The 21,953-nt window shown below is 32.8% G+C and overlaps 2 protein-coding genes across 3 annotated transcripts; one reads left to right on the top strand and one right to left on the bottom strand.

Moving 5' to 3' along the window:
• Positions 1-379: 379 nt before the first annotated feature.
• On the bottom strand, positions 380-4,240 carry LOC145571556 (protein SOSEKI 5-like). The gene is made up of 3 exons (XM_081630589.1): positions 3,882-4,240; positions 2,889-3,791; positions 380-964 (listed from the first exon to the last, which is right to left on the bottom strand). The coding sequence occupies exons 1-3, from the start codon at positions 4,172-4,174 to the stop codon at positions 805-807; spliced, it is 1,356 nt and encodes a 451-aa protein (XP_081486715.1). The 5' UTR covers positions 4,175-4,240; the 3' UTR covers positions 380-804.
• Positions 4,241-20,135: 15,895 nt separating this feature from the next.
• On the top strand, positions 20,136-21,544 carry LOC145569997 (transcription factor MYB59-like). Of its 2 annotated transcripts, none has more exons than XM_081628975.1 (3): positions 20,136-20,379; positions 20,476-20,605; positions 20,731-21,544. In XM_081628975.1, exons 1-3 carry the CDS (start codon positions 20,265-20,267, stop codon positions 21,251-21,253), a joined length of 768 nt encoding a protein of 255 aa, XP_081485101.1. In that variant the 5' UTR covers positions 20,136-20,264; the 3' UTR covers positions 21,254-21,544. The 2 variants fall into 2 exon arrangements, with proteins under 2 accessions (XP_081485101.1, XP_081485100.1); XM_081628974.1 differs by having other exon boundaries at positions 20,272-20,408.
• The last annotated feature ends 409 nt before the right edge of the window (positions 21,545-21,953 follow it).

Raw genomic sequence — 21,953 nt, 5'->3', positions numbered from 1 at the left:
AATATCTTGTGTTAACGCATTGCATGTACTACTAATCTACTATCCGTCTATATATGACTAGTTTTATATTGTAGCTTATAAAAGGCTCTAATAAACTACTAACACATTGAATCTAGTGGAGTACATCAATCTTAGAAGTGTTCCTGCTTTTCCTTGTTTCTCTCCGGTTCATCAGGCACATCAATTTTCTCCAAACTCAGAAGTTTATAAAAACAACTTTCTTCTAATCACTATAATAATCATATTTTATTACAGCTAAATTGTTAATTCATAATTGTACTAAAAACACTAAACTCAATGCATAATTTTGCTTAAAATTTTCCACTACTCATAACCAACAGCCCAAAAGAGGGAAATATAAGAATCAAAGGCCCAAAACTCAAAGTCTAAAAAGACAACTTTTATTTTCATTTTTAATACGAGTATTTGTATTAGAGCTCCAAATTCAAAAAATAAAAGTCAATTCACATGAAAAAGGAGCTTTCATGGTATTTTTTTTTCATGCACATTTCTAAAATGCAAAAGCTTTCCCGAATTCCCAAAATTACCACTACAGCTGCTACTAAAAGTCTACTACAGAAATTCCTACAATTTTAATGTACGTTATCCACCGTACTAGCCACGGCGTATGAACATTTGTCCCCTTGATTTTTCAACCTTCTAACTCGTTAATTTCCATCATTCTTCCTAATAATATAATTTACCACTAATAATAATATTCTTGTAGGTTAGATAAGAGGAAATCACATTACATATTCGAAGTCCTAATCAGTAACATTATGGAATCAGTAGTGACCAAGGCGCTTAACATTGATTTCGCACTTGTATATTGTTGATGGTAGCACGAGTAGAATCCGTGTGACATTCTTTCTTACTAGTACTTGTTTGAGTCTTTGGTTTCCTCGGTATGCATTTTGCCCTAACTCCTTCCTCTTCTTTTTCCTCCAACTTCATATGGACACTCCTGTTTAATAAAACAAATCCAATTGTTAAAACCAATTATAGTGTTTTGATCTTAACAAAAGAAAGCTAATCATACTGTGTCAAAAAAAACAATCAAACCTCAACACAAGTAGCGTTTTGGGAGTTTATTACGAGTTATTATATACTTCGTATATTATAATCGCACAAGCACGGTTTTAATCACACATATCATAGTGAAAGATGTAGAAAGATCAAGACTCCTATTTTCCATGTGAATGTACAAAGTGGAAAGAAACAGGACGTTTGAATCACACTCGATAGAGATGTCGGCTAACATAGCATGTGACTAGCGGCCAACATGACCCCTTGATTTTTTCCTAGTTACTCCACTCTATCCTAAATGCTAATGCATTCTTTCTGGATTTCAGAACTACTCTTCACCTTCTCTTTCACAATTTTACCACCTTCGACAATCAGTCAATTACAAACCTCATTTTCCAACAACTGGTACTTTCATAATATATAATCTACATTGAATATTGTTGTCATGTTGTGGTCCAATATAATTATATAACTGCAATGTAACAATTTTTCTTTTTTTGGGTCTGATAACGCATGCATATGCTCCAATGCTGTCACATGCTGCTGTAGTTCTTATTACAATAGATCCACAAAAATCTTTGTTTTTTTTTTTTTTTTTGGCTAGTAATCAATGCAAGCTAGTGTGTAAGTGTAACATGTCTAACCCGTGAGGTTCCGGGTTCGAACCTTGGCCACTAGGAGAACGGCAAGAGTTTTATTAACTCTGCTATCCTAAACAATCATTTAGGGAGGAGCAAAAAGAAGCTAATAACACGGAACATACATAAGATAATGCAAAATTTAACGATGGAAACTAGTAGTAGTAATTAGTAAAAAAATCAATGATACTTCCTCCGTTTATTTTTAGTTGACACGTTTTTTTAGTTACGTTTGCCAATGCACAAATTAAATCATTAATATCTTTTATTATCGATAAGTAAAAATTATAAAAAGTTGATATTATGAAAATATACATTGTGACGAATCTAACAGGATCTCACTTGACTATATTTTTCCTTACATATAAATCATAAAACATGATCAAAAAAAGGTGTGTAAATAGTGCTAAAGTCAAAACGTATAACTAATAAAAAACGGAGGTAATATGTCTGAAAAAACATATACACGAAATACGAGTAAAATAAAAGCTGGGATCAGAACACAGAAAGATGATATCATAAAAAAATGAAATAATGACATTTGAGTAAATTACTACAGTCCTTGAATATGATCTAGATCAGCAAGAATCTTGCAAAAAAGATAGTACGGGTACTACCTAATTACTGGCCTCAGGTTAACGCTATATGATAGCCTTTGAAGTGGGCAGGGGTAGGGGCCTTTACTTGCAAGTAAGTTATACAACTCAAAAATATTTGTCTTCACCATCACATTTTTAAAATTTTATGCTTATCATTGTGTAACTCTACTTGCTTGCAATTTATCTCACTACCACTTAATTAATCAAGATTTGTTACTGTCTAATACATTCGAAAAAACTATTGCGTGAAATTATGAGTCTTACTATGGTTATTATTTGTCCTTTCATAGTGAAAAGATAGTGAACAAAACTATTACGAGTAATCATACAGTAATGTAGTTAAAGTGATCATTATCAAGGGTAAAACTATTACTCCCAGAATAGGTACTATCATAAATTTACCGAAACTCTAGCTGCAACAAGATCAGAACACAGAAATCTGCCCAATAATTAAAAAAAATGTACGTATGGCTTATTCTCTACGGAAAGATGTCATATAAACTTACTCTAAATTAGAGCATTGAACATTCACACAGTAGAATAGTAGATAAACCAAACAAACATACTACTGTAAAAAAAAATTAAAACAGCCATGAAATAACATAAGGAAATTAAGAGTGTTTACCTATCAGCATTGTAAGAAGAAGATCGTTTAAGCATAGTAGGAAGGTCTTGTTTCTTACTCGTAGTCTCTATTAAACTCCCGCTAAAATACTCTTTATCTTCCAACGCCATCTTCGCAAACTTACTACTGACATTATTCTCCATCTCCACCATCATCATCTCATTACCCCCGTCCTCGACTAGTGTGCCACGTGGTACCCTCGTCTTATAATGAGACACCAATGAAAACCCGTTGTCTTTCACCGCCACCGCCCCACAGTCTTTAAACGATATCGATCCACATGAAATCAAGCTCATCAAAACAGTGGATGCTTTCATTCTGCCACTTGGACAACTCCCAATCGTCTGATTAACATGATCACCTTGTAATGAAGTTGATGACGACGACGACGAACCAAGTAATAATCTACCGTCAGCTTTCATCAACGACTCTAATGTCTCCGGACTTGAATCTGACGGTGGTGGTGAAATCTCATCCCTACTCAACTCCGTAGTCTGTTGTATTTCCTCGGCTTTTTCATCCTCGGGTTCTTCCTTTATAACGACCGCCTTCCGACGACGTCGTTTCTCGTCAGTCTGAGTTGACGCGTCAGCCGCCGCTTTTCCGGCGAACTCGTGTGTTGACTCAGTCTTATATACTTTATACTCGTGCGAGTCAATCGCTCCCCAGGACTGATTCCGCCGGCGATTCCTCACCGCCGGAAAATCAGAATCTCCGGCTGCCGGAGTATTCTTCGCGCTTGAAGATGACGACGTCGTTTCAGATGATTTGGATGCAGTCGGCGAAGAAATTGTATTTTCGACCAGAATCTCGGAACCTTTAAGAACATACTCTCCTCCGTGAACTGGATGTATGAAATCATTCTCGGCCAAATCATGCCATACATATCCGCTTTTGTAGCTCCTAAACAATTAATCAAAATATCAACATTAAATTTTAATTAATCAACAAATTAATTGTTATTAATTTAAGTACGATTAATTAATTAATTACCGTTTGGAGGACCAGGAGTAGCGAGAAGGCATGGATTTACCACGAAGAAGATAGAGGCGATGAATGACGTCACTGAGATAAAGACCATGAGAAGAAGAGAGAGGAACCTCCATGAAATGAGGATGTTCAAGCTGACCATTTCTGGAAAGATAATAAACTACTGGAACTACACTTGTTTTTTTCAGCTGATTTTGTTGATCATTTATATTCATATTGGAGTAATCTTCTTGTTTTTCTTTGAATTTCTGGAGATGAAGTTGCTCGCTTCTTCCTCTGCTCAGTGTTACCGCCATTGATGAGGAATTACAGAAGCTTTAAATTAAAATGATGGTTTTTTCTTTTCTTTTTTTTTTTTTTTTTGGGGGGGGGGGGGGGGGGGTGGGGAGGAAATGGAGAAAATGGAGGGAGGTTAGGTTTGGGGGGGAGTGAAGAGGGGATTCAAAATAAGAAGGGGGAGAAATGAGGAGAGAGAAAGGGGGAAATATAATGGGACAAGAGGAAGAAAACAAATGTAGAATTTGTTTAAAATTCAGTACTAATTTGGCAGAGTTTATAGTCAGAAGTTTTTGCTCTAATACAAGTAATCCTTTTGTATTTATTCATTTTTTTCAACTTATGGTTGAATTGAATTCAATAGAATATAAGATGAGATTTTTAAAAATAATAATAATAAGGTTAGTTTGGTGGTCTCATTTTCATGGATCATGGTTTATGAAAGGGATTGATATTTAAATGAAATTGGTTAATCTTATTATAAATTTATTTAAGTGGTGTTTAGTGCAATGACTTTGCATGTGAATGCTAAGATACAAGAAGTGACTTTGTATGTTTAAGAAAGTTAAGATGTAATTAGTCAATTGATAATGTTGGATTAATAAATGTATTCAAAGGACTGTATTGTAGTAAGGAACATGGGAGTGATTTTTGTAAGTTGATTGCAATTTAAAGCACTAAGGCCTGTTCTGTTCAGCTTATTTTCAATTCAACTCCAATAAATTCAGTTCAGTTTTTAATTTTCTTCTCTCATAAAATATTCGGTTTAGTTCAGTGCAGCTCCAATAAATTCAGTTCGGTTCGGTTCAATAAATCAGAACAGACCCTAAGTCCTCTTATCGACTGTAAATTGTTAATTTTATAACATTTGACATTATATCATGCAAACATAAGGGTAATAACTACATTAAAAAAGTATTACAATGATCCTTGAAATGTTAGCTTACCCAAATGAATTGAGTTTGCAGGTTTCCTCATTGACGGCTAGTACTCCGTTATAGAAGTGTTCACAATCGATTAATCATACTTCGTATAATTTTATGGTTTAATTAATTAACTTCATAATACATAACTTCATCATATAACAATATTGTAAATCAAGATTTACTTTATGGATTAATTTATTAATAATATGGTTTTTTGTTATGATATCACTTCTTTAGTTTAAGTGATAATTATTGACACAATACTTTGAAAATATTACACAAAGTATAATACTTCGTAGGAATTTAGTACTTCGTAAATCAATATATAATTATGCTGCATTTATAAATTTAACTACTAAAACAACAATCGGTCAAATCCAATGATCGATGTTTAATCTCAAATATCAATTGCAACCACTTTGTATCCTCATAAATGTATAACTAAACTACAACCATTGTAATATGTTGACTGTACTTAACATCAATCAATGAAGAAAATCTTTATCGAGGACCTCATCTTCCCATTTCAAACAATTAATAGACCAAAATTTTAAAAATTTCCAACTGAAAACAAGACCTAGACTTATAATTTCCAAATGAATAGGCCAACTCATCTTGTTAGGGAGTACTCTATTTTGAAAAAATAACTTTGAATTAGAATACAAGTAATATTTATTAGGTCTCTTCACATTGATCTTAGTTTTGCAACTTCTAATTAATAAGGAGTACCCAGCAATTTTGAAAATAATTGTTAAATTCTTCTTTCTTTCAATTACCATCAAAGAAGACTTTGCTGCAAAAAATAAAATTAAATTGAAAGTCAAAAATTTTGTTTTCATTAATTCATGGTTTAAAGAGTTGTAAGTAATATGAAGTAGTAGAATTTTTTAATAAGCATTGTTCTAGAATGTTGTATACTCCGTGAATACTCCTCTTCTTAAACCATGTTCTTTTGAGTTGAATTGAACTAATTTGAAATAAAATAATACTATAAATAAAATGAATTTAACTGGAAATAAATCTAAAAAATAAAGCTTTTTGATTAGTTTAAATACATTATACCTAGTACTCTGTACAACATTACAATCAAAATTATGTGTGAACATTGAACAACAAGCACATGTATAGACCACGCCCTTGTACTACATACTCCCAAGGTCTCTATAATTACAGTAATAGGGCTGCTCACAAATTAATCACTTCTTTTGAGTTTTGACCAATCATTTCATTAAAAAGCCACTTTTACTAATTTTGTTTATGTGCAACATAGAAGAAAATATACCCACATAGTACCTCGAAATGCTAAAGTCTTCCATAATAAGCTGAAAAAAAAAAAACACAAAACCCTACTTAAAAAGTTAATTAAATTTGTCTTAAGATAGATAGAGAAAGAAAGTGAGAATGTACAGCAAAGAGTTTGATTTCACATTAAGAATTCAAACAGGGTTTACTAAAAATAAATAAAAATTGAAAGAAAGCGTTGACTAAATATAGTACTAGGACTAGTAGTAGTCTGCATAGTACAGTAGCATTTGGTTTAAACTTGACTGCCACCAAACCATTGACTCAAGTCGCTACTTGCGATGAATGCGCTGCTCAACGTCTCACCAAACCCCAACAAAATTAAATAAATATAAAATGGACTTGACACGTCAGCAGTCCAGCTAATACAAGGCCCAGGCCCACAAAGACACGTGTTAGAGGTTGCGTTGACTGCCGTCCATAAAATTCAACATTAATTAAGACATAAAATGAATGATTGTTGATTGATGAGACACCGTCATCATACGGCCTTGACATGATCAGGATTCTATAATCAACTGCACCATATCATATCATATCTTAGGCGTAAGAATCTATCTTTGAGACTTTGAGATACCCATACTCATCCCTCTCTTCACATTCATTGTTCAATTCAAGTTTTTCTTACAAAAATTTGAGACATAAACGGAGAAATTTCAAAGATTACAAACTAGAAAATGATTACTACTCTTATATGATTTTGTGCATAGAGCACATGCATAGTTGAAACTTTATCATAGGCCGAATTGAACACCATACTTTTTAAAATCAAAATATAATATGGTGTCAAATATTTCGAACTATTGTATTAAAAATGTATATCCAATAATACTTAGGCCCTATTCTCATCAGACTATTTTCAGTTCAGCTCTTAATTTCCTTATTTCATAAAAAATTCAGTTCAGTTCAGTTCTAATAAGTTCAATTCAGTTTAGCTATTAATTTCCTTCCCTCATAAAATATTCAGTTCAATTCAGCTCTAATAAGTTCATTTCAGCTCATTTCAGTCAATGAGAACAGACCCTTACTATACGAATTCCTCACCTATTTCACAAGCTCCGACCAATGTGTTATTCCAGGCCTCTTCTCTACCTCTTTCTTATAATTTTTGTGAGACATTGTATGAAGTATCCCATATTCTCATGCATTACTACAAATACAATTTAGTGTAAAACTTATTTGGTAAAAAGTCAAACTAACTCTAATAAGTAAACAAATTGATTATGAGATACGTGAATTTAGAGGGTTTTAAAGTTTATATTTTAATGCGCCAATTCCAATTAATTAAATAACAAGAAAATGACAATACTCTGTAAGAACAATATAATACATGTTCAGTTGTTCACATTGCCATCAAAATACATACATACTTCTTAAATATATACTACACGTAGATAAATAAAGATAGTGAAAATTCAGAACATTATAACTGGTTATCTTCTAGTAAATCACTAAATTGTTATGAATCAATGGCTTGACTCTTGATCTATCATGCATAGGACATCCTTTTCGTATAGTACTAATCAAGGGTTAATAAATGGGACCAATATAATATTTATACGGTCCATTTTATATTTGAACAAAAAAATCCAAAGTTGTGAAAGATTTGGGAGTGTTTGGAAATATGTGTAGATGGGATTTATTCATTCATGCAGATTATATATAAGGTGGGCAGTCCAATTTATCTGCGGAATTTTGAATAGTCGACCTTAGTCTAGACGGCGTCGTATATGCATTATATCAAAGAGAAATTTCACGTGATTATATGACAGAAGCAGGAACCTTAGTTGGTTTAATCCAATTATCCGAATTGGTCACAACATATATAAAAATGGAGGGAGTAGATTCAAACTTGTTTGTATCAATTCCATTTGGTTAAATTAATAATGTAATCGCCAAAACGTAACTCTTGAGTCCTATCTATACAATAGTTGTAATGGCTCTAGCGAGTAGCGACTAAAAATCATCCCTCAACAATAGTTTAAATTGTTTCTAGACTAACATTTCATCGACTATTATAATGATAATGGTTCCATATAAGTTTTAGCAAGCTAATAAAAACATAACACATTACACTTAAATGGCACATAATTATATTCCGATGGCCCAGTGGCCAGTAGCATGCATCACTTTTTCAAATTTAGGAAAGACAAGGACTGTAGTCTTACTCTAAAATAGACAAAATTACATTCAAGTATTGTTTTCTCAATTAACAGGTAGTCCATTAACACAATTACTCAATTAGTTACAACACTACAGTATTAGTAATAATTGTATGATAGCAAATTAAGTTGGAACTCAGTTATTTTTCATTCATGGAACCTACAGAGGAAGGCAAAGCAAGAAAATGGGATACTTCATTACTACAGGATAAGTTTACTAACTTACTATGCAACAATTTACTAAGAAAGTGGGAAGTTTTACATCATGGAATTGAATGTGTTACTTCCTTTGTCTAACCAAACAATCGGCTTCTTAGAAAGTCAGAAATTACACAAAATCGAGCATACTTACAGGCTAGTAATAAACCATAACAAGCTATGATCTTTCACTAATCACACATAGGAAAACAGTCATTAATCACAATTGCCTAGAAATAACCCAAATTAGAATCTTCAATAATGGAAAATTCAGTAGTTCCAGACAAATTTAAAATGACAAAGTAACCTCCTAAAGTAGACAATCAAACAAAACAGCACAACAATGATCAGGCAATTGATGAAATATATTTGTACCCAATTACATACGAAGTACTATCCATCTACTAAAGTAATTTTTTTTTTAAAATTCTACAGTTACAGAATCATGAAAATAAAAGTAGGATGGTAAAAAAAAAAAAAGAGGGACAGTCATGTGAATAATAAAGGAGTAGTCAAATCCAGGTATTAGTGATCAAACACACCCACAATTATATTTGTTAGAGTAGTCCAATCACAGTATTTAGTGTGAGGGTACACCACATCTATTTGCCAGATTATTAAGCTGATTTTCACACTTTTAAAAAGTCACAGCCTACACTCTCTTTTACCAGAGCTTATTTACAAGTATCCCAAAGAAATACTTACATTAGTATGGCGGGAAACACACAAATTCAAACAACGAGGGATAGTTATGATTTTTGAAATTGATTCCTTTGGATAAACCTAAATTAATCATGGTTTACCATTAATAAAGGGAGGGGGTAACATTTTCGTTATAGAGTACTATTCGTCCACATCATCTGCCTTTACGGCGATAAATAGTACTTACTAGAGAACCTTTTTATTTTAAGAAGGTACGGCGTAATTACATGATAGACAAATAGATTAATTTGCAAAATTTGAAAAATCATACCTCGGCAAATAAAAACCTTTCTCAAGCAAATAAGAGAATGAGCTATAAGCTACATTGGTTTTTTATATAAAAATGGGCCCAAATATTTAGATAGTGAAACCCAACAAATGTCTAAATTGATACCCGCTAACTTTTGGGCCAGCGTGGAATAATTTATAACTAAGGAAGCCCACGTCAACAGCCCATTTACAGCTAAAGTCCTACATTTGTCACTCACCCTTTATACATTAGTCCAAGTCCAAGTAGTAGTGTCCATTACATGATATACGGACAAGATTATAGCCAATAAGGACTTGCGGAGTTCTATTACAATAACGTAGCCATATTGCTCAAGTGAAATAGTATTGAAGAATAAACCTCTCAAGTATCATCACATGTAAGTATCCCATATTAGTTGAAAAAGAAAGAATTAATCACTTTATAAGGCTAAAAGGCTACTCCTTTATTGCCATATGGTTTTAAGATAAAACCTCTTTCAAATCAATTATTGTTATTGTTATTGTAATTATTATTGTTATTTAAGGGCCTATTTGATATTTTATAAGAGAAGGAAATTAGGAGCTGATCTAAAGTGAAATTAAGCTAAAGTGACCGGGCCCTAAATAATAAACTAATAATAAGTTCAGTTTAGCTTAGCTCAAATTATTTGTTAAGTACAATTCAACTTAAACAGCCTTACAATCCAAGGGGTTTTAATTTGTTTCAAAAAAAAAAAAAAAAAAAAAAAGATATAAAACTTATTCATATAAGCACTTTTGTTTTATACGCAATAATCAATTTCTTTAATTTCTTGATTTTGTAAGTTATTATTCTAAATATAGGTCATTCTAAAATATGTACTAGTATATTTTCTTTGAAGAAAAATAATTCGTATATGCTTAAGCTGATGGTTGAGGCCCAGGAATATGTTTTATACTTTATCACTCCCCCTCACATGAAAGGCCCTTTGGACTTGAAATGTTGATGCAACACAGGCCCACCCATACCTGGTGCGAATTAATTCCACTTTAGGAGGGGTGGATGAGATTCGAACCCGTGACCTTTGTGTCATGTTGGCTCTGATACCATGTTAGAGGACCAACTCAACCAAAAGCTTAAGCTGATGGTTGAGGCCCAAGAATATGTTTTATACTCTATCAATTACAATACAAAGCACCATGTAAATAAAACCAATTAGGCCTTAACTTAATGGTTATAATATAATAAAAAGCCGTGTATAATAGAATCGTAGAGACTAGAGAGTAGCTAATTAAAAATTTGTCATTTTTGTTGCCACTATTCACACAATCACACATATTGTCATATCTACTATTGCTGAAGTTAAAAGCACACAGAAACACACAAATTTGTCATATACAGGTGATTTACGTATATGATTTTGGTTCTCCATAGATTTGTGGTGGAAAGGAATTGTACCGAAAAGCAGAAAAGGTGAGTATAGTGGATTGTTGCCATATCAGGATCAAGACTGAGGATGACTTTCCAAATCCTTAATGGGTACTGATTTTTGCAAAGTTCTTCGAGGTTTTGCGGACAAGATTTTTTTGGTGGTGTGATTTTTGCATAGTTCTTCGAGGTTTTGCGGACAAGATTTTTTTGGTGGTGGCCTTTATTGGTGCGTAAACAATTAATAAATTACTAAAATATAACAAAAAGATTTCCACAAATTACTAAATTTACATTTCAATAGGCTTTCCTCTCACAAAAGGTACCAAAAGTGAGAATATACCTCCTACATTTTTTACGGCAAAAAGGTTTTTTTAAAAAAAAAAAAAAAGGTACAAGTTATTCCACTAGAGCTACGCTTATAATTGAATAGTCGATTGACGGGCAAACATCCAAAATGTAATATTTCCAACAACCATGATTCCGTCTATTTCTCCAATGCCTAGATAAAAGAAAATTATGCTCCTGGATGGTCAAGGATTTGAAGCAGGAGGTGAATATACTTCAAGGACATCTGAAATGAAGTTCAAATTATAAACAAGGTTCGATTTCAGGACAATTTTGAGGTGTACCGGAGGCCTGAGCTATCTAACGCTCAACAAAGGGTTGATTAGTCACAGAAAGAAATATTTCTCAACACTGCTTAACTCGAATTACTCGTTTTAACTTATCTCAATCAGCCGAGGAAAATTATGTCTAAGGCCTTAAGCTACAGGTTAAATTCAAAATATAAAATAAAAATATAAGGCCTTAATCTGTAAACCTTTCAAAATAAATGTATGGTGGAGGAAAATAAAAACATATCACAAAGCACTATAAATAATCTTAATAGATCAGATAGGGGCTAAAACTAAAAGTACAACTCATGACTACAAAAGGGTAAAAACAGGAATATTAGGTTCAATGCCATAAGAGGAAATTACAGTAAAAGAACATACTCTTACAACCTACTTGGTAATCGGGTTATAAATACTAGTAATGAGAATGAATTCAACTGTAATTTAACGAGCAAAATAACATCCATATATCAATAATATAAGCTCATCCTCAAACTTTTGTTTTCCTTCATACATGTCCATTACTACCCGATCCCACTAATAATAGAAATTTGTGAACAAAAAGAGAATTTAAGGTTCATTATCATTATTCATTACCATGGCCCATGGGAATGGATATTAAGTCTCTCGTACAAATTTATGTACAAATTCATTTTCATTACCATTATTTAATACTCCGTACCAATTACCAAACGGTGGTTAGATGTTAAGAGAAAAAGTTAAAAGACAGAGACCATGCTATATTTGCTAATCATCCAGAAAATTAAATTAAAAGAAACCAAAGTGGAAAAGTGGCTAGAAGAAAGGCAGTCTGGCATCTGCCGACAGTATTTCTTGCTCGGCCTAATTGCATTTCGATAAACACATTAAGCAGCCCAACACAAGTATTTAAGGTTTGGTGATGACTAATAGAAATCTTAGGACTTTTACTACTTTTTCAAGTAATAGAACTATCAACTATAGGAGTAGAAAGGGCAGTGGCTGGTTGATCAGAGTTACCGACTATGGCTTTTCCTCAGTCTAGATTACACCAGGAAAAACATCAAAAAAGATCTCTCAGCTAAAATCTTGATGACCAATTTGGTAAGCAGTAATAAGAGTAATAACAATGAAATAATATTTTTCGAGCCCATCTTCAAACTTGTTGTTTTGTTCATATCAGAAATTTCCAAAAATAATTCAGAGATTGTATATCATACATAATTTAGCAATCTCACAACTTGACTTGAATCTTAGGAATCACACATGATAATCATATGGTAATTTGATCTAGTTCCTCGTTATCATAAGACAGTCAATACAGCAGCTTTCATATTGCATAGAGTGTATACCATTAGAATGTTTTAAGGTATACTATAAGACATTCAATACAGCAAACTTCACTCATTCCAGAATTACAAACAAATACACATTAAAAGGTCCCGTCCAACAGTTATAACTAGGAAAGACGGAATTGGTTAACAGTTGGAAATAATACAAGTATAAAAAGTCCAATGAAGGAGGAGGTGAAAGTAATTCAATTTACATAGATCTAGATAAATAAAAAGTTTGAAGGTAGCTAAGTTGAACCTCAAGGATTACTCAACTAGGGACCTTTTGCTCCAGATCAGATCAAAATTTACGAAGCTGGTTCAAGGTGTTCATGTAAATATGTAATGCAATGGCAAGAAATACTTTTACCACTACAAAAGAATAATGAAGAAATTGGGGGTGAATTCATAAGATAAAAGTGCCCCCAATCATATTCTGGTGACACAAGAATCTACAATTACATACATTTTGCCCTTTCTTATTAAAAAATACTCAAATAATTTGGCATTTTTGGTTAATAGGCCCAAGAGTATAAACCAAAACTAGAATAGCCTCATCAAAAGAAAAGCTCCCCTCCTTTTTAATTAGTCTCCAAAAAAGTAGCTAAATTTTTTTGGTCAATCGAAGTGCATGCAATTTAATCTTGCTTTCTCAATCTTAAAGACTTATTACTACTTCCACAAATGAGATTATGAGGACGCTAATTAGATTAGTTGGTAATGAGAGTTGAGATCAAATCTATTCCACACTAGGGTATCGATCTTAATAGACCAGAATAAAAGACTTCTGATTACCTCCCTTTTTGCCCACATGCAACACTGTACACGCATACAACACCGTTCATGCATTGCATAACCAGACAAATAATAGAATGCAGAATGCATATAATAATGTTTCATCACATATAATACTCAGCATTAAAAGGTACACGTTCAATACGTAGTAGTTCATATCTCAAAAGGATTAGCATTAAAAAAAAATATCTTAGTATTTTAATACCACTTCATATCTTTTCAATTATCATGTTTGGCCTTAGAAAAAACGTATTTTTTTAAAGTTAATCAGACACATATAACAGAATTCAGAATGCATATAAAAATTTTTCAGCAAATAGACAAATATAATACACATACCATTAAAAGGCACACATTCAATACGGAGTAGTTCATATCTCAAAAAGATAAGCAATAAAAGAAATTCCTTAGTATTTTAATCCACAAATAGATCTAATAGCTACATCTTTTCAAGTACCAAGTTTGGCCAATTGGCCGAAGAAGAAACGTATTTTTCCAAGTTTCACATTATAATACTGCTCAGTGCACATATTTAAAAATCAATTTTGTCATTCTCCCAAGAGTCCCATCACAATTTGGGGTAATCACTTCAAAATTTCAAGTAAAGAATTTCATTTAAAATTCCCACCACAAAATATGACAGTATTTAGAGATTACTGACCCCATCCACGTCAAACAGCACAAAACACAAATTGGACCCACACCCCACCTACTAATAAACTTTGATGGAGAAAATAAATGCTTACGTTATACCTGCTGAATGGAATTGTCACAATTATCGCACTCTCCCTCACACTAGTGCAGAAAATTTTATTGCAGATAAACGTGCACAACATCATATAGCACTTATCAGATTGTGTAATAAAGCAAAAGTTTTGGAGGAAGTAAACGTTCAAAGCAACACTAGGATATCATTTTTCACAAATTCTATCGCAAAAACTATTACATAACCACGTTCATCGGTTATTGAACAAACCTTTCAGCATTGGCTCTACTGTTGCAGAAGAGTCAATTTACAGTTCAGCAGAAGAGTTGATATATAGCCTAAGCCTTAACCACCCCCACCCTCATTTCCGCCCCTTTTTCTCAAGTTTAATTATAAAGAGGAGGTTAATGAAAAAAAAAAGGGAATATCAGAAGAACGGCATGGTCCTTGCTCTACGGCTTCAGAGAAAGTAAGGCCAGTCCAATGTATAATCTACTAGCTTGACATATAAAATGGCAATAAAATTCTAGATTAAAAAATAATAATTATGCACTCGGCACCCAATATAATACGCAGAAACAAAATAAATCAACTATAAAGAACTAAGAATTCCTTGATATTGTATTGTAAATATCTACTATCCAACTCAATGTATTAACATATAATTCCATGCTGAAATTCAAGTTATCAACAATTTTTCTCAATATAGAATTTTTAGAACTCTTATACTGAGATTCGTTTCCTCACTTTCTTTTTCAATACATTACTTCCTTCATCTCAAAATTAAGATTATCTTCACTTATGACACACATATTAAGGCCTGTCATGTAACTAATACGCTTTTTAGTACTCGTACTCTATAGATCTGCCTACATTATAAATATCAATAATTCCAAACAGCCAATCATTAAGGGGATATATTTAACACTAATACCTCGAAAAGGAAAGAATAACTTCATTTTAGGACATTCCAAAATAATAATAGGAACTTTCTTTTGGGACATAAGAAATCATTAATTATACATAAATTAGGAAGGGCATGAATTCTTGCTAGAAGAGGACGGCAATCTAAGTACCATTCTCTCCTGTGACAATCAGACAGTGGACACAAGGAGTCATCAGTTAATCCTAACTATGGCTCCTTGATAACTACCTAAGCTTTTCGGCTCTTGTAAACACACAGGTTATTTCACTTATTATCTACTCATTAATCATGATAATCACGACTCTCAGTCGATTCTTCAGGAAGGAAAGGCCAAACACTTCAGTTGCATACAGGTACATATAACAAATGTCACTATCAGAGGCTCCTTAAATACAACAATAATATATATTAAACCCAAAAACAGGAATAACAGTGATAAAATAGATCCTATTATGCGACAAAGTCCTAGATTCCAGGAGCCATGGCATCAATAAGTAGTGTTCAGACACATGTGTTCCTCAAACAGACAATTAGACAATATTCCAAAATAACTTCAAAAACAATAGAATTAATCACATCCTTCACCCTCAAAAATGAGCGCATAAAACCAAAGAGGCAGAGTATGATAAAACAATATATTAGGTATCATTAAAAACCATATCATGGTAGATCTAATCTTTATATAATATGAATGCTTAGCATACCTTTTGAACAAAGCAAGTGGTCCAGTCCTAGTATTTTGAGAGCTTGATATCAGCTTATCAAGGATTACTATTTTTATCTGGATTTTTCCTTTGTGGTGGTTACAACACTAGCTGCACAAGATAAGGAGTGCCATAAATTATTCAAGATAAACAATAATTAAGTTGAAGAATTACATGACATTCCACATCTGATAACGAACAAGGCCAGAGATAAAGTAAACCAGCTAAACAAACTGATAAACAGGCAAAAAACAAGAAGTGGCATCAGCATTATATTATTATTTTGTCATATCAGTTATTACTACTTCGTATCTTTCTGAAGTATTTTTGTGAGGGTTCAAGAGGCTGGGAGAGATCAATAAGTAATAATGTAGACAAGTTTCTCTTATCTTTTGTGGTTTGTAGTCAAAAGAGTCTCTTTTGGCTGCCTCCTCATACCAGATGTTATAAAATTCAAGGTTAAGTTATGAGTCGACTTAATGTGTGATTAATATATCATGCTGGTTCATCTTCTTGCAATTGATTTCACTCTCATTCCACTATATTGATCCCTAAAGATATGAAAGAGCATCTAATTTTAGAGTTGGCAAAAGCTAACACAAACAAGACACAAAAAAACCAAGTTAGTGTTATGGGTTTACAACACATTTAATTAAACTCATCAACTCGACATGACACGTTTAGTTAAACAAGTCGAATTAGTTTTGAGATTTCCAACACAAAATTGACACGACTTATCCCACCTAAGAGAAATAACAAATAATTTACTATAATTTTGAAATCCATACAAAATCTTTAGTACAAGCCAACTTCATTTTATTCAACACAAATCGGACACGAAGAAAAGCAAGTTAGTGTCAAAGGTTTCTAACCTGTTTAACTAAGCAGATCAACATGACATGACACGTTTAATTAAACAAGTATTTCAACTCGTTCAACTTTGACACGAACACGAAAGCAACCTGATACATGTTTGTCAATTGTATCTAATTTATTCATGGATCATTCTTTCAACACAATAACAAATACAGTGCAAGCATCCCTACCACAAACAAGATATTGGAAATTATGCCAATGGCTTATAAAATACCATTATCCCATATAGTGACATCTTCCCATCTTACAATTTCACAGTGCTACCTTATAGTTGCCTAAGTATATAATTTCTAGAAGAGAAAAGAATATTGTATGCTCCAATGAAAGTAATTGTAACTTTGTAAGCCATGGAGATCCACAGCTTTTCTCTGTTTTCAACCAAGCATCTCAATTCCAGATCTCTTAAAAATAATTGAAAGTTAAGGCACATTCAAACAAACTAAAGCATAGGGGTTAGCAAGTGATCTAAAAAGGGATAAAAGCACTAAAATTGGAAAGCAATGATAAATAGATTGTAGACAATAGGCAAGTCAATATAGAGCACTTCAATTACCAGTTATCACAAACATTCACAAGCACCAAAAACAATATCTTTTTTTTTTTTTTTTTTTTTTGAAAAGCTTAAAAAACAAAAAACAAAAAACAATATCATCATATAACAGATACATAATTAAATATCAAAAATGAAAATTTGCTATTCCATAAGAGTACACCTAGGCACCTAGCTCAACCCAAAATCATCCAAATTGTGAGCCTTAACATAAAGAAACATTTCATGAATTCAATTAGTTAATATTATCTCAGTAGAAACTTTTATAGCCACACATCAGCCATCAAATAAGATTATCGAATGCAAAGAAATTAATTGTCTTTTTCTTTTCCTGGAATTTTAAATATTATCTCAGTTCCTAGATGAAACTGCTACAACCCCAATCATCAATATAGCTCAACCAAGGACAAAAGTAATCTGAGTAGTAGTATCTTTGTCATCAAAGAGGACGGCATCACATCTACAGATCTACTCATAGAAATTGCAGTGCTTGAAAAAGCATTTCATCTTTAATTTTCAAGCTATGTGTTTTTTTTTCCCCTCTTTGCATGGAGAGCTTTTAGATGTGTATTGATAACAAATATTACTGGTGCAGAACAAGAAAAAAAATGGAGAAAAAATCAGAATTAAAGTTATCAAGTATATTAATAACTCTGTTTTACTAGTTGTCATAATTGACCGTAAATGCATATATATTGAGAAAGTCAAAAGAACGATAAAAGCACAAAGTGATGCTGTAAGGAATAAGGCTTCAACGCATAGAGAGAAAGATTGTAACTATGGTAGCGACATTAACATCTCAAATAGGAAAATACGACAATCATAGTGAAACAGAGGGAGCATATAATTATAAACAAACAAGTAGATGTATTGGAGGAAGAATGACTACTTTCTGATGGAGAATAGATGAGAAACAAAAATTATAAAGGAATTAAATAAAGCTGACCAATCTCTTTGTACAAGGCCTCTACAAGTCTATGCATATACAACTCATCATTAAACCAAGAGGTTGGATATCAGGGATCTTTATCATTGGTATACAATATTTGTCTAATTACCTTCATAAACAATCTTTCACCAAATTAAAGTAAATAAAAAATGAAAGAGAGAGAGACTAAGAGGCTGAAATATGGAGAAATATTATCTCATGCTCATTCCACACTCCATGAACCAAGTACTTCTACTTCCCAATCATTAATTGTTTACGTTTCTCAATCAATCCAAGCACTAGATTCTCAAAGGGGAAAAAAAAACAAAAAAAAAAAAAGGAAAGAAAGAAAGCAAATAATATAGAGGCAGCACTCTTTGTCAAATCATTAATTCCTTTATGATAGTAAATAAATGTATGTAAATCTAATTCTAATTGCTTTCTTATTGCTTTATTAGATGTTTAAGATCATAGCATCCTTCACATAGTAAAATGTAGTTACCAATATATACCAGCTCCACTAGGATTAAGTATGGTATATCCATAATCACATAAATATCTGGAAACTTCAAAGCAACTTTCTTCACTACAAATTTAGATAATCTATCAGTATACTTAAGAAACTAAAACTTACGAACATCATTGAATTATAAGCTTCCATAGCTTGTCATTTCCATAATTGCAATCATTTTAAAGCTTTATTTTAGCAGCAGCATATGCTGCAGTATTATATCAAATTAAAAAGGAATACTATTTTCTCTTTTAAGCAGAGAAAAGTCTGCTAAAAAACAAACTATCAGAGATTAATAGAGCAAATACTACTTTTAAGCTTTTGTCTTTATCTACTTTTCCTTTATCCCCAGCTTCATATGGGTGGCCTCCACCAAAGTCAAGGCATGCCACCAGCACATCACAATTTGGATGGGTAGGGCGCTGATCTACCAACTTCATAAAAAAAGTAAATACCTTAAAAAATGACAGACACCAAAATAGATTTCCAGTTTTAGTTATTCCTTCAAATTTAACTATCTTTTTATATAATTAGAGCGACAAAACTGACAATGCTTTTGCTCAGATAAGTAAGGGAATACTTGATTCTTTGAATTCTCATCTAGAGCACAGGACAGGTGTGAACAAAATCACCCCCAACACCCCCCCCCCCCCCCAAAAAAAAAAAAATAAATAAATAAATAAATAAAAGAAAAGAAAAGAAAAAAGAAAAACTGAAAAGCTAGAAACTTGAAACTTGAAACAAGGAATACTTATGCATAAGCGTGACAATCAAACCGGTTCTAAAACATATAATAACACTGTGACTTAATTTGAGGTTATACAAACTACAGACTTACAGAGGCAACACTTAGAAGTTAAACTGTTGTATCTATGGAAAAAGTGTGACTTCCTAACCGGTCCAATAACAAGTAATAGCACTATGACTTAGTATGATGAGAACAAAAGCCAATCACGTTAATAGCAATATATCAATTCTTCTAAAGATAAATTAATTTTTAGTGGCTTACATCACATGCATAAGTTGCCTATCAAAAGACAAAAGTGTGGGGAACACATGTAAGGTGATGATAAAATTCAGCATTTTCAAATAATATCAAGATTATCTTATAAGTTTAAAATATTGTAAATTGTTTAATATAAATATTAGTAGTATGTAGCACTCCCCATGTATCCATAAGACCATTACTAGGTAAAACCAATCTTAGAAGAAGTTGGAGCAAAAAAAACTAAAAGGTCAGAATGGTTCAAGAAGAAATCCGGAAGGGTCCGTGGACAGAGCAAGAAGACCTTCAACTGGTCTGCTTTGTGGGATTATTTGGGGACCGGCGATGGGATTTCATAGCTAAAGTTTCAGGTTTGAAGGTGGCGGGAGAAAAATGATAGGTATGCTTGTTTGAAGAATGGGGAGCTTTTAAAAGGAGCATCCATTTTAACCACAGTTTTCTTGTAGGTTTGAAAAGAACAGGTAAGAGCTGCCGCTTAAGATGGGTAAATTACCTGCATCCAGGGCTCAAAAGAGGAAAGATGACTCCTCATGAAGAAAAACTTGTCCTTGAACTTCATTCTCAGTGGGGAAATAGGTATGTATTTCAGTATCCTACATAAAGTTTAATAATTCAATATCAACAAAACTATATTATACATAAAAGTTCAAAATCAAGCATTTGCTTAACAACTGTTAAGTTTACCTTCTGATCCCATGCAGATGGTCACGGATTGCCCGAAGATTACCGGGGAGAACCGATAATGAGATAAAGAACTATTGGAGGACACATATGAGGAAGAAAGCACAAGAGAAGAAGCGAGAAACATCTCCATCAACATCATCATCAACAACTACAACAACATCAAATTTCTCCTCTTCGTCAAACAATCGAGCAGTGAATTCAAAAACTGCTACTGAGACAACAGAAAGCTTTGACAGCACAGTAGTTCCTGATACATCAGCTCTGCAAGGAAAGAAATTTCAGAAAGATGAGAGCGGGGAGGAAGAAATTTATTCCATGGATGACATATGGAAAGACATCACTTCAGAAGAACCAATAAAACCAGTTCTCGATGGCTACCGCGAAGGAAGCAATTTTTCTTGCTCAACAATGGTTTCTCCTTTGTGGGAATATTGTCCAGACACACTATGGAGAATGGATGTAGATGAAAGTAAGATGTTTTCCTCCCCTGATCAGTTTGTTCCCAGTTGCCAGCAAAAGAACATGTCATTAACTGGTTAATTTAGCGTAATTATATTATCTATGTCAAAATAGGTAATATCATGTCAATGAAACTTTGACCTGTATAGTAAGGGCCCATAATAGAAAACTTAGCTTTCTTTCACCACCCATAGTCCAATGAGCATTGTAACAATATACATCTAGCCCTTAGGTAGTGCCTATTTTCACTTTCTAGTTCCTGGCTTTTGTATGAGTTCCAATAAGTTGTATGTGCCTTAAAAACAATGTATCATAAGCATATCACTTATGTTGAAGTTGAACGAGAAAGTATATTCATGTATTCCACTATCACCCTCCAGAATTCTCTTTTCCCTTGATTGTGTATAATATGTGTGTGTTCAATGACTTCAATATGTCACAAATGACAAAAATAACAATGCCACTATAACAGTTCTTTATGCTAGGGCATAAGAGAAGTGCAAATAAAAGAAGAGATGGATCATATTCTTTGTTTGAATAATAGCTATGGAAGAAACAGAGATGATATATCCTCCAAATACATCCTCTTAGAGCATATAAAGCCATAAAGTTAGTACTTATCCTGCCTTTAACTTGACCCTCTCTTTCCATCCCCTTATTTCCCTTATTCTTTGCTCAAATTAACTCCTTTTTTCACTCTATAAACAATAATCATACATGGATGCATGGATTGAAAGTGGCAGTCAAAGTTCCTACAAACTGAGAAACAACCAACCAGTTG

This window comes from Chenopodium album, chromosome 12 (assembly GCF_948465745.1).
Source record: "Chenopodium album chromosome 12, dcCheAlbu1.1, whole genome shotgun sequence".
Taxonomy (NCBI): domain Eukaryota; kingdom Viridiplantae; phylum Streptophyta; class Magnoliopsida; order Caryophyllales; family Amaranthaceae; genus Chenopodium; species Chenopodium album.
Note: the sequence above shows the minus strand (reverse complement) of the source record. Positions and strands in the feature narration are given on the sequence as shown.